This window comes from Meles meles, chromosome 2 (assembly GCF_922984935.1).
Source record: "Meles meles chromosome 2, mMelMel3.1 paternal haplotype, whole genome shotgun sequence".
NCBI classification, from domain to species: domain Eukaryota; kingdom Metazoa; phylum Chordata; class Mammalia; order Carnivora; family Mustelidae; genus Meles; species Meles meles.
In genome coordinates this window covers 141335249-141352208 of record NC_060067.1, presented here as the reverse complement: position 1 = coordinate 141352208, position 16960 = coordinate 141335249, and the positions used below count along the sequence as shown (strand labels likewise).

Genomic DNA, 16960 nt, shown 5'->3' with positions numbered 1-16960 from the left:
GTGCCTAAGGGAATGCCTAAGAAACACAAGGATCTCAGAGAAAAGATCTAACACATGTAACTGGAGTCCTAAAAGGAGATGGGAGAAAGAATGGCAGAAACAAGACTTGAGGATTCATTGGTCAAAATTATCCAAAGATTAAAAAAAAAAAAAAAAAAGGAAAAATAAAAATCAAGTCACAATTCAGGAGGCTCTAAACCGCAGACAGGATAAATACAAAGAAAACCACACTTAGGCAACCCTGGTTAAGTTTCTCAAAACCAAACCGAAAACAAAGAAAAATTCTTAAAAGCTTAAAAATTCTTAAAAGGGAAAAAATTAGACCGATAGCTGACTTCTCAACAGAAATAATGGAGGCAAATGACACAAGAATTTATCTTTAAAGTGTTCAAAGAAAATGACTATAGGGGAATCCTCAGTGGCTCAGCCCGTTAAACATCTGCCTTTGGCTTAGGTCATAATCCCAGAGTTCTTGCTTAGCAGAAAGCCTGCTTCTTCCTCTCCCTCTACCCCTCCCCCCTGCTCATGGTCCTGCTCTCTCTCTCTTGCACACACGCAAGCTCTCTCACTCTCTCAAATAAATAAAATCATTTAAAAAATTTAAAAAAGAAAGAAAATGACTATGGGAATGCCTAGGTGGCTCAGTTGGTTAACCATCTGCCTTCAGCTCAGGTCATGATCCCAGGGTCCTGGGATCAAGCCCCACAATGGGCTTCCTACTCCCCAGGAGCCTACTCTTCCCTCTGCCTGCTGCTCCCCCTTCCTATTTCACATGCTCTCTCTGTGTGTCAAATAAATAAAATCAGAAAAGAAAAGAAAAGAACTATAGATCTGGAAATATATAACTACAAATATATCCTATAAAAATAAAGGGGAAACAAAAACTTTTACAAACACTGACTGAACTTATTGTTAATAGTAATGAAAGGAACTACTAATGAGAATTGTTCAGGCAGAAAGATAACTAACCCAGACCGAAACATGAAAATGCAGTACAGAATGAAGAGCAACAGAAAAAGTAAAGATGCAGCTAAATCTAAATAGACACTAACAGGGTGCTTGGGTGCCTCAGCTAAATCTAAATAGACACTAACAGGGTGCTTGGGTGCCTCAGTCCATAGAACATCTGCCTTTGGCTCAGGTTACCATCCCAAAGTCCTGGGATGAGGCCCTACTGTGCTCCCTGCTCAGTGCGGAGTCTGTTTCTCCCTCTCCCTCTCTCTCTCTCTCAAATAAAGTCTTAAAAAAAATAGACACTGACATAAAACAATAATGTCTTGTGAAATATAAAATATATGCAAAATTAAAACAGACAACAACAACAGCACAAAAAGTGGGAGGGGGGATAAAATGAAGTAAAATATCCTAAGGTCCTTGCATTCTACATAGAGTGGTAAAAGTACTTATAGAACTACAAAGTCAAGAGTACATGTTATAATCTCTAAAGTAATGCACCAAACAAAATACAAGACAGTGTGTAAAGTACTGAGAAGAACAGAAATAGGAAAAAAGAAGGGCCATGACAAACAGGAAACAAAACCAACAGATTTGAACTCAACTATATCAGTGATTACATTAAATGTAAATGGACTACATTACACGGTCTACAGGTCAATAAAAGACCAAAGCGTAAAACAAAGCTTAATATACATGCTGGCATAAAGAAACAAAAATATTTCAATATAACAGAGTAGAAAGTCCAGAAGCAGATCTACAGAAATATATCCACTTGATAGATGATAAAGATGTCACTGCAGTACACAGGAGAATGAAAGGTCTTTTCAATAAATAGTGCTGGATCAACTAGTTATCCATATGGGAAAAAAATGAATCTAAATCTTTAACTTACATCACATATAAAAATTAATGGCAAGGCAGATGTGAAAGACACAAAAAATAAAACCTCCAGAAGAAAATCAGCTAATTCCTTCATGACCTTGAGGTATGGAAAGAGATCTTAAACAGAACACAAAAAAGACAAAGATAAAAGATGAACTGGATTTTATTAGAATTGATGGCTTCTTCATCAAAAGATTACATTAAGAAAGTGAAAAGGCATGCCAGAGCAAGAAAATACATCTGCAATACATATATCTGATAAAGGACTCTTAATCAGAATGCATAAAGAACTCATAAAATAGGCAATAAGACTAAAGAGGCAATCTAAAAATCCAATAAACGTGCAAAAGAGGTATTTAAACTCCTAAGCCTTCAGACAAATGTAAAATAAACCCAAAATGTGAGAATACTGCACCCACACTAGAATAGTCAAAATTTTTAAAACTGAAAATATCAAGTATTAGTGAAGATGGGGGGGAACTAGAACTCTCACACACACCTGGTATAATGAACATGCTATAACTACTTTGAAACTATCTTTGACAGGAGCTAGTACTACTGAGATCCACATTCCCTATCACCTAAGAATTCCATTCCGGGGTATAAACCCCCAGATTTGAAAAATATTATGTGTGATAAAATACAGGTACATGAAAATTCATAACAGCATTATTAGTGACCAAAATCTGAAAGGAAAAAAAAAAAAAACTAAATATCCGCCAACAATATATGATGAATAGAACAGAAAAACAGCAGCATATTTACACAATGAGATACTACACGGCAATGAAAATAATTACTGCTATATTCAGCAACATAGATGAATCTCAAAACATAAGTGACACCAGACACAAGCATATAAATAGTATAATTCCATTTATATAAAGTTTAAATACCAATAGAAGTCAAAATAATAGTTACCTTTGAAACTGGAAGGGAGAACAAGGGAGAATTCTGAAGGAACAGGTAATGTTTTATTTTTCGATTGAGGGATAATAATAACATATGTTCACTTTGTGTAATTTCTATGCATATGATCTGCTGATTGTTATGATGGCTAATGTTATGATGGCTAATTTTATATGTCAACTTCACTGAGCAAAGGGATGCCCAGATAGCTGGTAAAACATTATTTATAGGTATGTTTGTGAGGGTCTTTCCAGAAGAGATTAGCATTTGACTCAGTAGACTTAAAAAAGGTGACCTAATCAATGGCAAGAGAGCATCATCTAATCAGTTGAGGATCTGAATAGAACAAAAGGGAGAGGAAAGGTGAAATGGCTCTTTGCTGGATGAAACATCTATCTTCTGCCCTCAGACATCAGTACTTCTAGATCTGCAGCTTTGAAACTTACACCACTGGCTACCTTGGTTCTCAGGTCCCTGGGTTTAGACTAAAACTATATCACCAGCTTTCCTGGGCTTTCAATTCACAGATGACAGATTGTAGGATTCAGCCTCTATAATGATGTGAGGCAATCTTTCATCACAAATCTCTTTCCAGATATCTCTCTGTATATACTATTAGGTTCTATTTCTCTGAGGATCCCAATTATAGTTGTTTACATCTCCATACTGTTACATTTAAATTTTTAAGCTTATCCATATACAAGGTTTTCTTTTTCTTTTCTTTTTTTTTTTTACAAGGTTTTCTTTTGAGGTAATGAAAATGTTTTGGAACTAGATAAAAGTGGTAGTTGCACAACATGAATGTGCTAAATGCCACTGAACTGAACACCTTAAAATGGTTGTTTATGTTATATGAATCAACTCAATTAAAAATTAAAAAGGTACCCAAAAAATCAATCACAACAATGTATAATTAGACATTAATTACCACAAATTTTAAAAGCTGTAATGCCAAACTTACCAACTGCTGTGTCACCATCTAACAAATTGTCATCTTCAGAAGTCTGAAAGTCCATAATAACACCTGCTCCATCTAAAAGCTCCTCATCACTACTTGCACTTGTTATACTGTTGTAGCTGTTTCTATAGTATCCTCTATGGAACAGCTGCTCAGACTCCATTTAGCTGTCTGATTATCTGAAAAAAGAAGAAAAAAATGGTGTTAACATTTTCCCAATATCTAACGAAAATCACCTAGCTTAACAGGACAAAAAGAAACTTTGATTTCTATATTAAAAAAAATATTAAGGTCATTCACTGTAACAACAGCTAACTCTATGTCTTTTGGGATGATTTAATAATTCCATTCTCACTATGTAGCTACAAAAAGGAATGGCTTTCTCTGGGAAGTGGCATAAAACAATCTGCAAGATCAACTGTTTAGTTAAAAAAGTACAGAGAAGGGGCACCTGGGTGGCTCAGTTGGTTAAGCATCTGCCTTCAGCTCAGGTCATGATCTCAGGGTCTGGGGATCAAGTCCTGCATCAGGCTCCCAACTCAGCTAGTAGTCTCCCTCTGCCCCTCCCCCTCTTTCTCTGCCTCTCCCCCTGCTCACTGTCTCAAATAAATAAAATATTTAAATAAAATTTTTTAAAAATGTAAAAGTACAAAGAAGTGGGATACCTGGGAGGTTTAGTCAATTAAGTGTCCAACTCATGATTTTGGCTAAGGTCATGATCTCATGGATCATGAGACTGAGCAGGTATTGGGCTCCACGCACAGCAGGGAAATCTGCTTGGGATTCTCTCTCTCCTTCCCTGTGCCCCTCCCCCTACTCACATGACCTTGAGCATGCACATGCATCCTCTCTCTTTCTAATAATAAATTTTTTTTTTAAGTATAAAGAAGTGTTTAAGGTATATACTACAGTATATGTGGGGGTTTCTTATCCAAAAAAAGCAGGGGAGTCGGAGAGAGGAGAGAAAGAAATACAGTGTATAACTGCTTGTGTACATATAGACTATCTCTGAAGGGATTTCCAAGAAAGTTGCCTACAGGAGAAAGGGACAAAATGACTGAAGCACCAGGTCCAAAAGGGAGACTCTTTTGTCCCTTTTGAGTATTTTGCCAGATGCAAGTACTAATTTTAAAATACTGTAAATTTTTTTAGTATTAATTTCATTCTCCTTTCATTATTTTAAAATTTTTTAAATCTTCAGAGTCCACTGTCAAGTATCAGCCATGGAAAATATGATAATAAGCAATAATTTTCATTTTTTCAAAGCAGTAATAGCAAAAATGCTTGTTTTCATTGTTCTCTGCTTTAAAAATATTATGACTCCTAAATAGTTTGAATTTTTAAATACATTTTATCTGCTCAACATCTAAATGAGAGTTCAAGATATCAGCAATAGCTTTGAAAGGTTCATGTGTGGGACTTGAAAGATACAGTCATAAAAGCAGTCAAACCAGTAAGCCTTGTAAAACAAGAATATATCATAATAACTACCTATGAAAATAAAAGGTAATGGCACTAAGCATACTCCAATTCTAGTGCTGAATTCTACACTGAGGATTTGAAGTGTTTTAAGACAATCTCTTGTCCTTGGTAAACCATCCTTCTGCACAGGGAAAAATAACCTCAAACAGCTACAACAATTAAAAATTATTTGTGAAGATTTTATACCTCTTTTTAGAAAAATATTAATAAATATTAATAAAATATTGCCAAAAACTATTTTTAACAGATTATTATAAATTTCATAACTTAAAGACTACTTTAGAGAAGGTGAAGTTTTGAATACTTCTTGAGAACATGTCTCTATTCTCAGCATCTGGCACATGATATATAAACAGATGTCAAAACGTCCAATTGTTATTTAGTCAAAAGGTAAAAAAGAGAAATTATTCAATTTTCAATAAACAAATGCTCTCTACAACAATATTAATCTGGTCTTGGGAGAATAACCAAACCCTAGCACATAGAATACAAAGAAAAACGTAGCTGCTTTGCATTATTGCATCATTAATGTTTTAGGGTTACCTCTACCAAAGGCAGCCTACTATAACATACCGAGATTTGTCAGAACATCATTAAAGCAAGAGTTTTATATTTAAGGTAAATGTTAAAACAGAATAGTATGAAAACAACTGTTCATGCTAAGAACTTTGCAGTGTTCATAGAGGCAATCAAATTAAATATTGTGGCTCTTACCCAAAAGCCTTTTAAAAAATAAGCACGAATCGGGGCGCCTGGATGGCTCAGTCCCCAAGCATCTACCTTTGGCTTAAGTCATGATCCCACGGTCCTGGAATCAAACCCCGCATCAAGGCTGCTTCTCCCTCTCCCTCTGCCTGTCACTCCCCTTGTTTGTGTTCTCTCTCTGTGTGTCAAATAAATAAAATCTTTAAAAAAAAAAAAAGTATGAATAATTCCAAGAATCCTTTTAATTTTGATGTATCAAAGCAACATATGCTAAGATCTTGGAAAAAATACAAGGATTCTATTCTTCGCTTCCTTACCTCATGATCAGACTAGAAGGGCTTTAAGACATGTGATAAGACACATCAATAAACATTAGTTGGAGGCTACATATCACTAAAAAATCTCTCTAAAATAATTACAAATGTATGTGTACTGGGACCTCAAACAGCAAGTTCCAAGATCTCTCTTCCATTTATTCCTAAAAGTCTCAAAAGCCATTAGTGATAACTGGCAACTTAATTCTTTTAAAATGTTTTGAAAAGTTTAATTTTGGGGTGTTTGGGTAGCTCAGTGGGTGAAGCATGGGACTCCTATTCCGGCTCAGGTCATGACTGCAGGGTTGTGAGACTGAGTTGGGCAAGGAGCCTACTTAAAATTCTCTGCCTGCCCCTCCCTCCTCTAGCACCCGCCTCGCTCTCTCCCCTCTGGGGGAAAAAAAAAACAACCAAACTTAATTTCACCAATATCTCTGAGACACCTATCCCCCACACCTTTATAATAAGAGCAACCAACTCTGTTCCAAAAGTCTATTAAACTCGGGGCTTATGGGTTATTTCTACAAATTTGATAATTTAAAAAAAAACCTTAAAAACCTAGGAACACACAGAGCTATACACCGATCACTGTTAGTAGCCTTGGAACATAGCTAGTCCAAACTGAGATGTGCTCAAAAGTAAAATACCTACCAGATTTCTAAGGCTTAATGCAAAAAAAGAACGTCAAATATTCTGCTAGTAATTTTTATGTTGATTCCATGTTGAAATAATACTTCAGATATTTTGAGTTACATGACTTAAAATTAGTCAGTTTTCTCTTTACCTTTTTAATATGGCTAAAAAAATGAAATTACATGTGGTTCACATGTGCAGCACAAATACTTGTACTGAACAGCACTGTTACATGATATCCAAAATTCTATGGGAGCATAAAGAAAATGCACAGAAGAACTCTAGATACCAGTAATAAATCTTTTTAAGTTCTAAACTCAATTCCCAGGCTTGCTCACAGAAATCGATTTAAACCACAATATGGCAGCTGAAATTATGCATACTAAAAATACTGAAGGGCGCCTGGGTGGCTCAGTGGGTTAAGCAACTGCCTTTGGCTCAAGTCATGATCTCAGGGTCCTGGGATAGAGTTCTGCATCGGGCTCCCTGCTCAGTGGGGAGTCTGCTTCTCCTTCTGACCCTCCCCTCTCATGCTCTCTCTCTCTCAAATATATAAATAAAATCTTTAAAAAAAAATACTGAAGGGGCACCGTGGTGGCTCAGTGAGTTAAGCCTCTGCCTTCAGCTCAGATCATGATTCCAGGGTCCTGAGATTGAGCCCCGCATCGGGGCTCTCTGCTCAGCAGGGAGCCTGCTCAGCAGGGAGCCTGCTTCCCCCCTCCCCGCCTGCCTCTCTGCCTACTTGTGATCTATCTGTCAAATAAATAAATAAAATCTTAAAAAAATACATTGAAAATACTACAAAGCCATCTTTTCCTCTTTGTCAAAAAATGTATTTGAAATCATTTCAAAAAATAATAGACACACAGTAGCCTGTAAATATATTCTTGCAGTTATAAAGATTAGAAATAACCTATGAAAATCTCCAGGGATAAAGCCTGGTCTACTGCAGTAAATTCCTAAATGATCACAACGTACAATGATCCTGACCCCCTCTAATCTGATCTCCATATTGCAGCCAGCATTGTCCTTTCTAAAAGCAAGTTTGATCAGTAATCTCTCCCCACTCCATGGATTAAAGTCCTAATCACTTCTCACCAACCTTACCAAACTCTTAAACACAGCAGGCAAGACCCTATGTAGCCTGGCCTCCGCCTAGTTCTGTAGCTTCATTTTGAAGTGTGTACTTCTTGCAGTACTCTGGACTCACCGATCTCCATCTCAGTCCTACCAAGTTGTTTCCTATCTTATAGCTTTCTTAGCTTGGAACAAACCTTCTCCTCGCCATCCAATTAACCTTCCTATGCATTCTTCAGATCTCATATGAACTGTATCTTTATTTAACAAACTCTTAAACAGAGTTCACTATATGTATGACACCAACCTAAACATGACACAAATTTACTCAGTTTATAGCTGGATTAAATACAATCACAATCCTAAAGTTTAGGTACTATTATTATACTCATTTAACAGATGAGGAAACTGATGCACAGAGTTTAAGTAATTTACCCAAAGTCATGCAACTAGTAAGGAAAGCCTCCCTGACCTACTTACTACCTGGCAAATTTTCCCTGACTAGTCAAATTTTCATTGTTAGTTCTTATATCTCTCCTTTGTATCACTTACTACAGTTGTTATGTTATACTTATTTATGTGACTATTTAATTAATGTCTTCCCAACTACAATATATATCATGAGGTCTGGCAAGGTGTCAATTTTTGTTCAGCACTGCATATTTGATGGTCATTAATTAGCACAGCACCTGGCATATATTAGGTGTTCCATGTTATTTTATTTAACTTTTTGAAGTAATTGTGATTTCACATGCAGTTGTAATAAATCATACAGGGATATCATCTGTACCCTTTACTCACTTTCCATCACTGGAAAAGCTACAGAACAATATCACAATCCAAGTACTGACACTGATAATACACTCAAGATATAGAGCATGGCCATCACCACAGCATCCCTCATGTCGCCCTTTTATAGCCACACCTACATTCTTCCAATCCAACCACCACCCCTCCTTAACCCCTGGCAACCCAGAATCTATTTTCTGTTCCTAAAATTTTGCCATTTCAAGTATGTTATATAAATGTAACCATACAGTATGTTACTTTTGGGGATAAGCTCTTTGCACTCAGCATAATTCTCTGGAGATTCACCTATATTGTTATATGCGTAGCAACAGTTCTTCCCTTTTTATTGCTGAGTAATATTCCATAGTATGGCTATACCATAGTTTAACCATTCACCCACTGAAGAATATCTGGCTCTTTTCTGGGTTTTGGGTATTATGAATCAAGCTGCTATAAATATCTATGCACACGTTTTTGTGTGAACTTAAGTCTTCACTTCTCTGAGACAGAAGTCAAAGTGTGCAAAAACTGGGTCATATGGTAATTGCATGTTTAGTTTTTTTAAGGAATTGTTTAGTTTTTTAAGGAACTGCCAGTTTTACATTCCCACCAACAATAAATATATGGGTGATCTGGTTTCTTCACATCCTTACTAGCACTTCCCATTGTCACCATTTCTTTTAAAGATTTTATTTGAGAGAGAAAGTGTGCATGTGTGAGAGGGAACATGAGGTGGGGGGGGCGGGGCAAACCATGAGGGAGAAGCAGACTCCCCTCTCAGCAAGAAGTCCGACTCCGGGCACAATTCATAACATAAGCCAAAGGCAGATGCTTAAAAACTCAGCCACCCAGGCACCCCATCACCACTTTTTATTTTAGCCATTCTGATAGGTGTGTAGTGATAGTTCACTGTAGTTTTAGTTTGCATTTCCCTAATGACTAATCATGTTGAACATCTTTTTATGTGTTTATTTGCTATCTGTTTAACCTCTTCAGTGAATTGATTATTCATATATTTTGCCCATTTTCTAATTGGATAGCTTTTTTTACTGTTAAGTTTTATACTTTAGAATATATATTCTAGATGCTAGTCCTTTGTCAGATATGTTGTTTGCAAATATTTTCTACCACCTGTAGCTTGACTTTATTTTTTATTTTTTTATTTTTATTTTTTATTAAGTAACCTCTACACTCAACATAGGGCTCAAACTCACAATCCTGAGATCAAGAGTTGCATGCTCCACCAACTGAGCCAGCCAAGTGCCCTTGACTTTCTTCTTTTTGATAGGGTCTATCACAGAGCAAAAAGATTTAACTTTGATGAAGTTCAATTTGTCAATTTTTCCTTTATGGATTACACTTTTGGTGTTATCTAAAAAATCTAGGGGCGCCTGGGTGGCTCAGTGGGTTAAGCCTCTGCCTTCAACTCAGGTCATGATCTCAGGTTCCTGGGATCGAGCCCTGCATCGGGCTCTCTACTCAGCAGGGAGCCTGCTTCCCCCTGCCCCTCTGCCTGCCTCTCTGCCTACTTGTGATCTCTCTGTCCGTCAAATAAAATAATAATAATAATAAAATCTTTTAAAAATCTACCTCCCAAAGATTTTTCTTCTCAATTTTTTACAGTTTTATATTTTATTTGTAAGCCCATGATCCATTTGGCATGAGTTTTTGTATATGGTGTATTTATTTGTATATGGTGTATTTGTATAAGACATAAGTTGAAGTTCTTTTTTTTTTTTTTTAATTTGGATGTCCAATTGTTCCAACAGCATTTGCTGAAAAAAGTTCTTTCTCTCACTGATTGTTTTTTTGCCTTTGTCAAAAATTAGTTGGGCATATTTGTGATTGTCTATTTCACAGTTCTATGTTCTGTTCCACTGATCTATGTGTCTATACCTACAACAATACCACAGACTCAATTACTCTAGCTCCGAAATAAGCCTAGAAACTAGACAGATTAATTTGTCACGCTTTATTCTTATTTTTCAGAATTGCTTTAGCTGTTCTAGTTTGCCTTTCCATATATATTTTATAATCTTATCTATATCTACAAAATCTTGCTGGGGCAGTTAATATTTATACGACAAATAAATAAAAATTGGTAACAAACAAATAGCGCTTCTCTACTTGGATGCTATATGCAAACTCTTACTCAACAAAACTGAAGCTGAATAAATATCTGCCCCAACCTTGCTTGTCCTCCTACACTCCCTCTCTCAGTTTGTAGGATCATCATCTCCCTCATAGCCAAAATTAGTTTTCAGATTATTAATTTATCTGACAACCACTTACTGAGTACCTATCATGTACCAGGCACAAAGCCAGGTACTGGGGTAATGAGTAAAATATGGTCTCTATTCCCAAAGCAGTGAAGGTAAAAGATATATACATAACTACAGTATGGTATGACAAATATCACAGGAGAGGAATATACAAGGTAAGTGACAACACTAAAAAGGAATAAGTATGCTACCGGGAAAAGTCTGTGAACATTTAATAAAGGAATGCTTAAGCTTATTATTGAAGGATTAGGATGAGTGGACTGGGCTAACTATGAGGTGAAAAGTCAATACAGACAGGGAAAAAAAGTACACACAAAAACACAGCAGCATAGTAAAAAAACCTGCTTGGGTGGCTTAAATAAGAGGTAAGGAACAAGAGAGTAGCTGGAGAGGTGGACACAGGACAGATCAGAAAGGGAGGAGCTCATACATTGTGCAAAGGAACTTATTTACTCATTTATACACATGAGAAACCATTAAGAGTTTTTAAGACAAACCACATGACCGACTATGAATTTTAGCAAGCCATCAGTAGCCGAGTGTAGAAGACCGAAGAAGAGCAAGACACTGAAAGGGAAGTTAGGTGACCCTAATTCCAGTAGAACCTTGAACAATCCTAAACATGAGATACTGAAGGCATAAGTAACGTAAGACATCACAATATGGAATCAAAAGAATTCTGAGAAATATTTAAGAGGATAAGGTTAACTAATAAATTGTGAGGAACAGTGAAGAAAAAACCTAAGATATCTGCTAGGTTTCTGACTTGACTAACGGATTCAAAACAGCTGGAAGAAACAAATTTTAGTCTCCTACATCTATCTTATGGGACTCAAGACAGGAGTGTTCTTTCCAACTATAGGATTACACATTTCGACTTCAGTTCTGTTGGGCTAGACTACAATGAAGGGAATAGTTACCTTCATTCAGTACAAAAATCTAGAACCCAAATTCCAAACCCCACCAGAACCCCACCAGAACCGGGGGATGGGGACAGAAATCGGAAGACCCTGTAAATCTGTGGCTAAGGGACTCACATAGCCTGACAGCAATTTTCCATAGCTCCCAAAAAAGTTTTGCCTCTCTTGTAAAGGAGACTAGGTAGGGCTAAGGACCATGGCTAAGTTTCAAAGGCGTTATTAGTCAATTATCTGGCTGGCTGGTAAGCTAAACAGAAAAAAAGGCACAATCTCAGTGAAAAAAGGAAAGAAAATCCCAAATACTAGCAACTATAGAGACAGACAAAAGTTTCACAAGCAATGATGGCAGAGAAGTAAAACACTGACTGATCTAACCACTGGTGTGTAAGGAGCATTTTCATGTTAATATTTTAAGCATCTCATATAAATATTCTAACTATTGGTAAGTACTGGTCAACAATCAAAATGAAGCAATGCTCTCCTGACAGAGCCAGCCATGTGCCCCTAAACACAATTTTTATTGATTAGTGGCATCATGATTGCATAGGTCCTACAGCTTTCTGTCATTACAGAAACTGCATTACATACGGTCCTCAAAGGGATGCTGTAATACTTTCCCAGAAGGTAATGTATAGCCATACAATAAAAAGCAATACAAGAGAGATATCACAGAAGACAGCAGTAGTGTTATAAGAGCTCAGAAAAAAAGAGCTCTCATCCCAGTGTGACTGATGGTGAGAAGCATTCTTTGGCGTCACACTTGACTCAAGGTGACACTTGAGTTTGACCTTAAAAGATAAGTGGGATTTTATTGCGCAGACATGGGAGAAGTTAACTGAAGCAAAACTACTGGCATGAATCAAGCTATGGAGCCAAGAAGCCAACAAAATTATCTGAAGATGAGTATGTGCACAGAATACAAGTCCAGTAAAAGATTTCACAGTCAAGTAAGTTTGGTTAATAGAGCAGACCCCATTCTAGAACTGTAATGGCTAACAGCAAAGGAAAGGCTCTTGAGAAAATCTGTAGTAAACACTAACTGCGTGACCAAAATTTATGAAAAGTTTCTCAAATTTACTTTACCAAAGAATGACCCCTCTACTCCATACAACATCACAAAACTTAGGTCAGAACATTGCAGTAGTAATAAAGTATTTATTCTGATACAAATTGTCACCACATACAAGATATAACAATAATGAAACTGATTTCTCCCAAAAGCAATATTACTCGATATTTTATCTCTACTATTAAGTTAGCTCCATGTCCAAATTGTTGTGCTTATGTTTTTCTTCAAAAAAAGTATTAAAGGAATAACCCTCTAAAAGAAGATGTTTTCTCTAAAGTTTCCTAGATTCATAAAAAATTTGAGCCATTCAAAAGTTAAAAATACTAGATAATTTTAAAAGTAAAAACAAAAAGAAAAACAAAAAAAGTTTAAAAATATAAGGCTTAGACTATAAAAAAAAAATGAAAGGCAAACAATAATCCAACAAAATGATGTGGAAGACTTACTCTTTGAAAACTAAGTAATTTTCATGATTGTACAAGACAAACTGTTCAACCACTTTTCAAAAAGGCAAAGAAGATATTTATTTAACTTGTTCCAGTCAAAGATGCAGATCAAATCTCTGTATTTAGCAATGCAAATGGGCAGTTTCCCCACATGGGTTGATCCTACAATTTATACTTAAGTGAAGAACATTTCATCCTTAAAAATCAACACAAATCATAGCCACAATGTCTATATACACATATGAATGTGAGTATGGGAAAACACACACAAAAAGAGTTTATTAGAGTAGAATGAAGGTTTCAAAATGAATGAAGGTTTTCCAGTTTCTGTAAATTTAAATTATTTTTATAATTGAAAAATAAATGAATCGATGGTGCCGTATCTATCATCCTAACTTTTCCTCTACCATTTGACTAGTTTTACATGAAATAAACTAGTTTCACATGAAAGCCATTGAGAGCAAGAGCTCTGAAATCATACTACCGGTTGTGACACTTACTAAGAACTTGGGCAAGTTAATTAAATCCTCTGTGCCTCAGTTTCCACATCTGTACAACAGGAAAACCAAATACCAATTTCCTGGGGTTGGTGTGATAATTGAGATAATCCACAAAAAAACCCACAAATGATCCAAAACCACAGAAATCACTTAATAAATATTAACATTTATATGTTTTACATCACTGCTGATAAGTTTCACTAAAAACTCAGATGAAAGTTCTACAAAGCAGTGAGAGTGGCCAAATGCCAAAGGATACTGCTTTGATATCCGACCCACCACAGAGATCAAATCTGGCTTCCTGAGTGGTCTGAAATTATTACCAACATGTCACAGAATAGGAAATGGAAAGCCTACCACCAATACAACCTGGAATATAGCCAATTTATTAACATAAAACCATAATCTCAGTAAATCTGTTCCAATGAACTGTATATACCCATTACCAAGTTGGATTTTTACATTCTTAATGAACTATGTGTGATTGAAAACACATGCTTAAAACACAATTTCCAAAATGTAAATACTACATAGTTATATTGACCTCTTAAAATCATTTGACCCATTTTCCAAGCAAAGAATCAGTCTTTTTAGAGTGTGGGAGGTAGGGTGTGGGACGGTGATGGCAATAGTGGCTGTTCCTATCAACCAGAGGTCATAAAAGCATACTCAATTTGAGAAAGTATCTGTAAGTCACACACCTGGTTTTTAAGCCACACTATGTAGCAACAATCAGCAGCACCTTTTAAGATGAAAATCAACAATATATACATTAGCACTCTTACAGGTACTCTTGAGCTACACAGATAGTATTTTCTAGTGACTCACAAAGGCACATAAAATTGACTGACATCAGTTAAACCATTGCCATACCGACCTCGTCAAGAAAAGAATCTTGTAAATTAAACTGTTCAGAGATGAAAAGCAAAGCATTTCTGAAAAGATTCAACAATCAATGACACAAGCCACAATGATGCTGCAGTAATTTAATTGCATGGATCAAAAAAGTTTATATAGTGAACTTCTGAATTACCAAAAAAAAAAAAAAGGAAAGAAAATGGTTGATTCAATTCCTATTAATAAGAATTAATTTGGAGGGTTTTTTTCCCCTCCAAAAGAAAAAGAAATTTCAGAGATCTTATACATATGTATAATAGGTAATTAATTTCCTGTGCTCCAGTTTTAAATACTATACAAATAAAGCCTACTATATGCAGAAATTATTTGAGATTCTAAGGTAGTTTCTGATCTAAGTTCAAGATCAAAACACAAATGTTACACATATACACAAATTATGTCTTGATATAACACATAAATTTAGACTAAACCGAGTATTAAATTTGGGCAATTTTAGCAAAGGTAAAACCCACTCTCTGAGTTCAATATTTGTCTTCTCCTGGGACCTGCTTGCACTCTATTAAAAGGTCCTTCGACAGTTCCTAAAGGAAATAGGCGAAATCTTAAAAGAACGTCCGAGGGTATATACCTACTCCGTGTAGGTTTGACATCCTGTAGGTATCTGTTATAAGACAACCAAGACGAGAGCCCTGGTATCAGCTGACCCAAAATCCGTGAACATAACAGCTAACGAATCTTCACTCATACAATGCAACTCACCTTGCAGCTCAGAGGCATAGCAAAATCGGTGGCTGTTTTTTGCGCTGCCTTTGGATTCTGCATCTGTTTCAAAGCTAAAAACCTAGCTACCCTGGGAGCTCCACCTGAAGAAAGCTCGACACAACAAAAACTACTGCAATTTAAAAGATACCTTGGGTTTTCTACTGAAGAGGTTACAGAAATTTTGCCAGGTGGGACCTTTTTTGTCCTCCTTCAAACACTGGAGCAGCATTAAGTTAAATCCGCTTGCTTTGGAGGGCCCTAAAGTCAACTGCTTCCACCCAAAATTAAAAATAAAAATCTCCAACCTCACTTCCCTCTTAAAAGACTAAAACTGAATCCACGCTCCAACTCGGAAATGAAGTAGAATGCCTTTCAACCCACCACACCCTCTTCCCTCATTGCGCAGCCCAATTCCCGGCCGCGGGCGAACTGGGACTGTGAAAAAGGGGCTGTGGGTTCCGGACCAGACCGACCCCGAGCCACGGAAGGGGAAGAGGAACAGCAGTACCAGGGAGCCCGACAGGTGCGTCTACGCGTGACGTCACCGCGTTGTCGTGAACGGCCGCTCAGCGTCTGGCTGCCGAACACCTCCCCCACCGGCCGCGGTTGGAGCCGCATCCGCGCCTATTGGGCAATGTGGAAACGGTGGGCGGGCCCGTGCCGGAGCGGCAGGAGGAGGGGCAAAGCGAGCCGGCCATCCCTGACCGACTGCGCAGGGGGTGAAACCTTTCCCTGGCGATTAGCTCACGTCAGTCACGCTGTTCTGTTTGCCCCTCTGGTGACCTCGCGAAAGGACACGAGGTGGCCACCTTGGCCGCCTTGGGGGGAACATTGTCGGAAGGCCACAGGCGCGCGCTGTCCCCGGCGTGCTCGGGTGCTCCGATTCCACGCCGGCAGGAGCCCCGGAGCAGCGTGTGAAGTCCCGGCAAGCGTCGGCCCCGAAAGAGGAAGGCTGAAGCGGCGGTCCGCGAGCTCTACTTCGAAACAGATTGAGAGAAATGGCGTTCAGCACCAGATGATGTCTGTGCTTCCAATCGCTAGCAGGGAATGCAGCGGGGCTCCCCGCGCCTCATATGTCGTTCAGGGTTCTGTTACATGCAGAAAAAACTGATAACCCAATTTTAGCTATTACGCTGTTTCAAGCATAATGCTTGGAAATTAAGGGTTTGGGGGAAACACGGAATTTGAGGATTCCACACGGCCGAACTGAATTTATTTACTTTCAGCAAACGTTTATTAAATTAACGTGTGCCAGTCCATATTCGGTAAACCCGGCCCCCGTGCTCAAGGGGTTTATGTTCCGGTGCAATAATGAATAACTGTTCAAAAAAAGGAGCACTCTTCTTGAAAGAGTAATGTGGGAAGAAATCTTGACGGAGGAGTTGACATCTGAACTGGAATTTGAAAAAAGTTGACG

The 16960-nt window shown here is 37.5% G+C and overlaps 1 protein-coding gene across 2 annotated transcripts in view; it reads right to left on the bottom strand.

The window, feature by feature from the left end:
* CLCN3 (chloride voltage-gated channel 3) overlaps positions 1-16047 on the bottom strand; it is a 99329-nt gene extending 83282 nt beyond the window's left edge. Inside the window, exons 1-2 of one of the 2 annotated variants that reach the window (XM_045995026.1) lie at positions 15541-16047; positions 3710-3885 (exon numbers count right to left, since the gene is read on the bottom strand). In XM_045995026.1, the coding sequence (XP_045850982.1) occupies positions 3710-3869 (160 nt within the window). In that variant the 5' untranslated portion in view covers positions 3870-3885; positions 15541-16047. The remainder of the gene's footprint in view (positions 1-3709; positions 3886-15540) is intronic. The other variant, XM_045995044.1, reaches the window with a different exon arrangement.
* Positions 16048-16960: the final 913 nt, after the last annotated feature.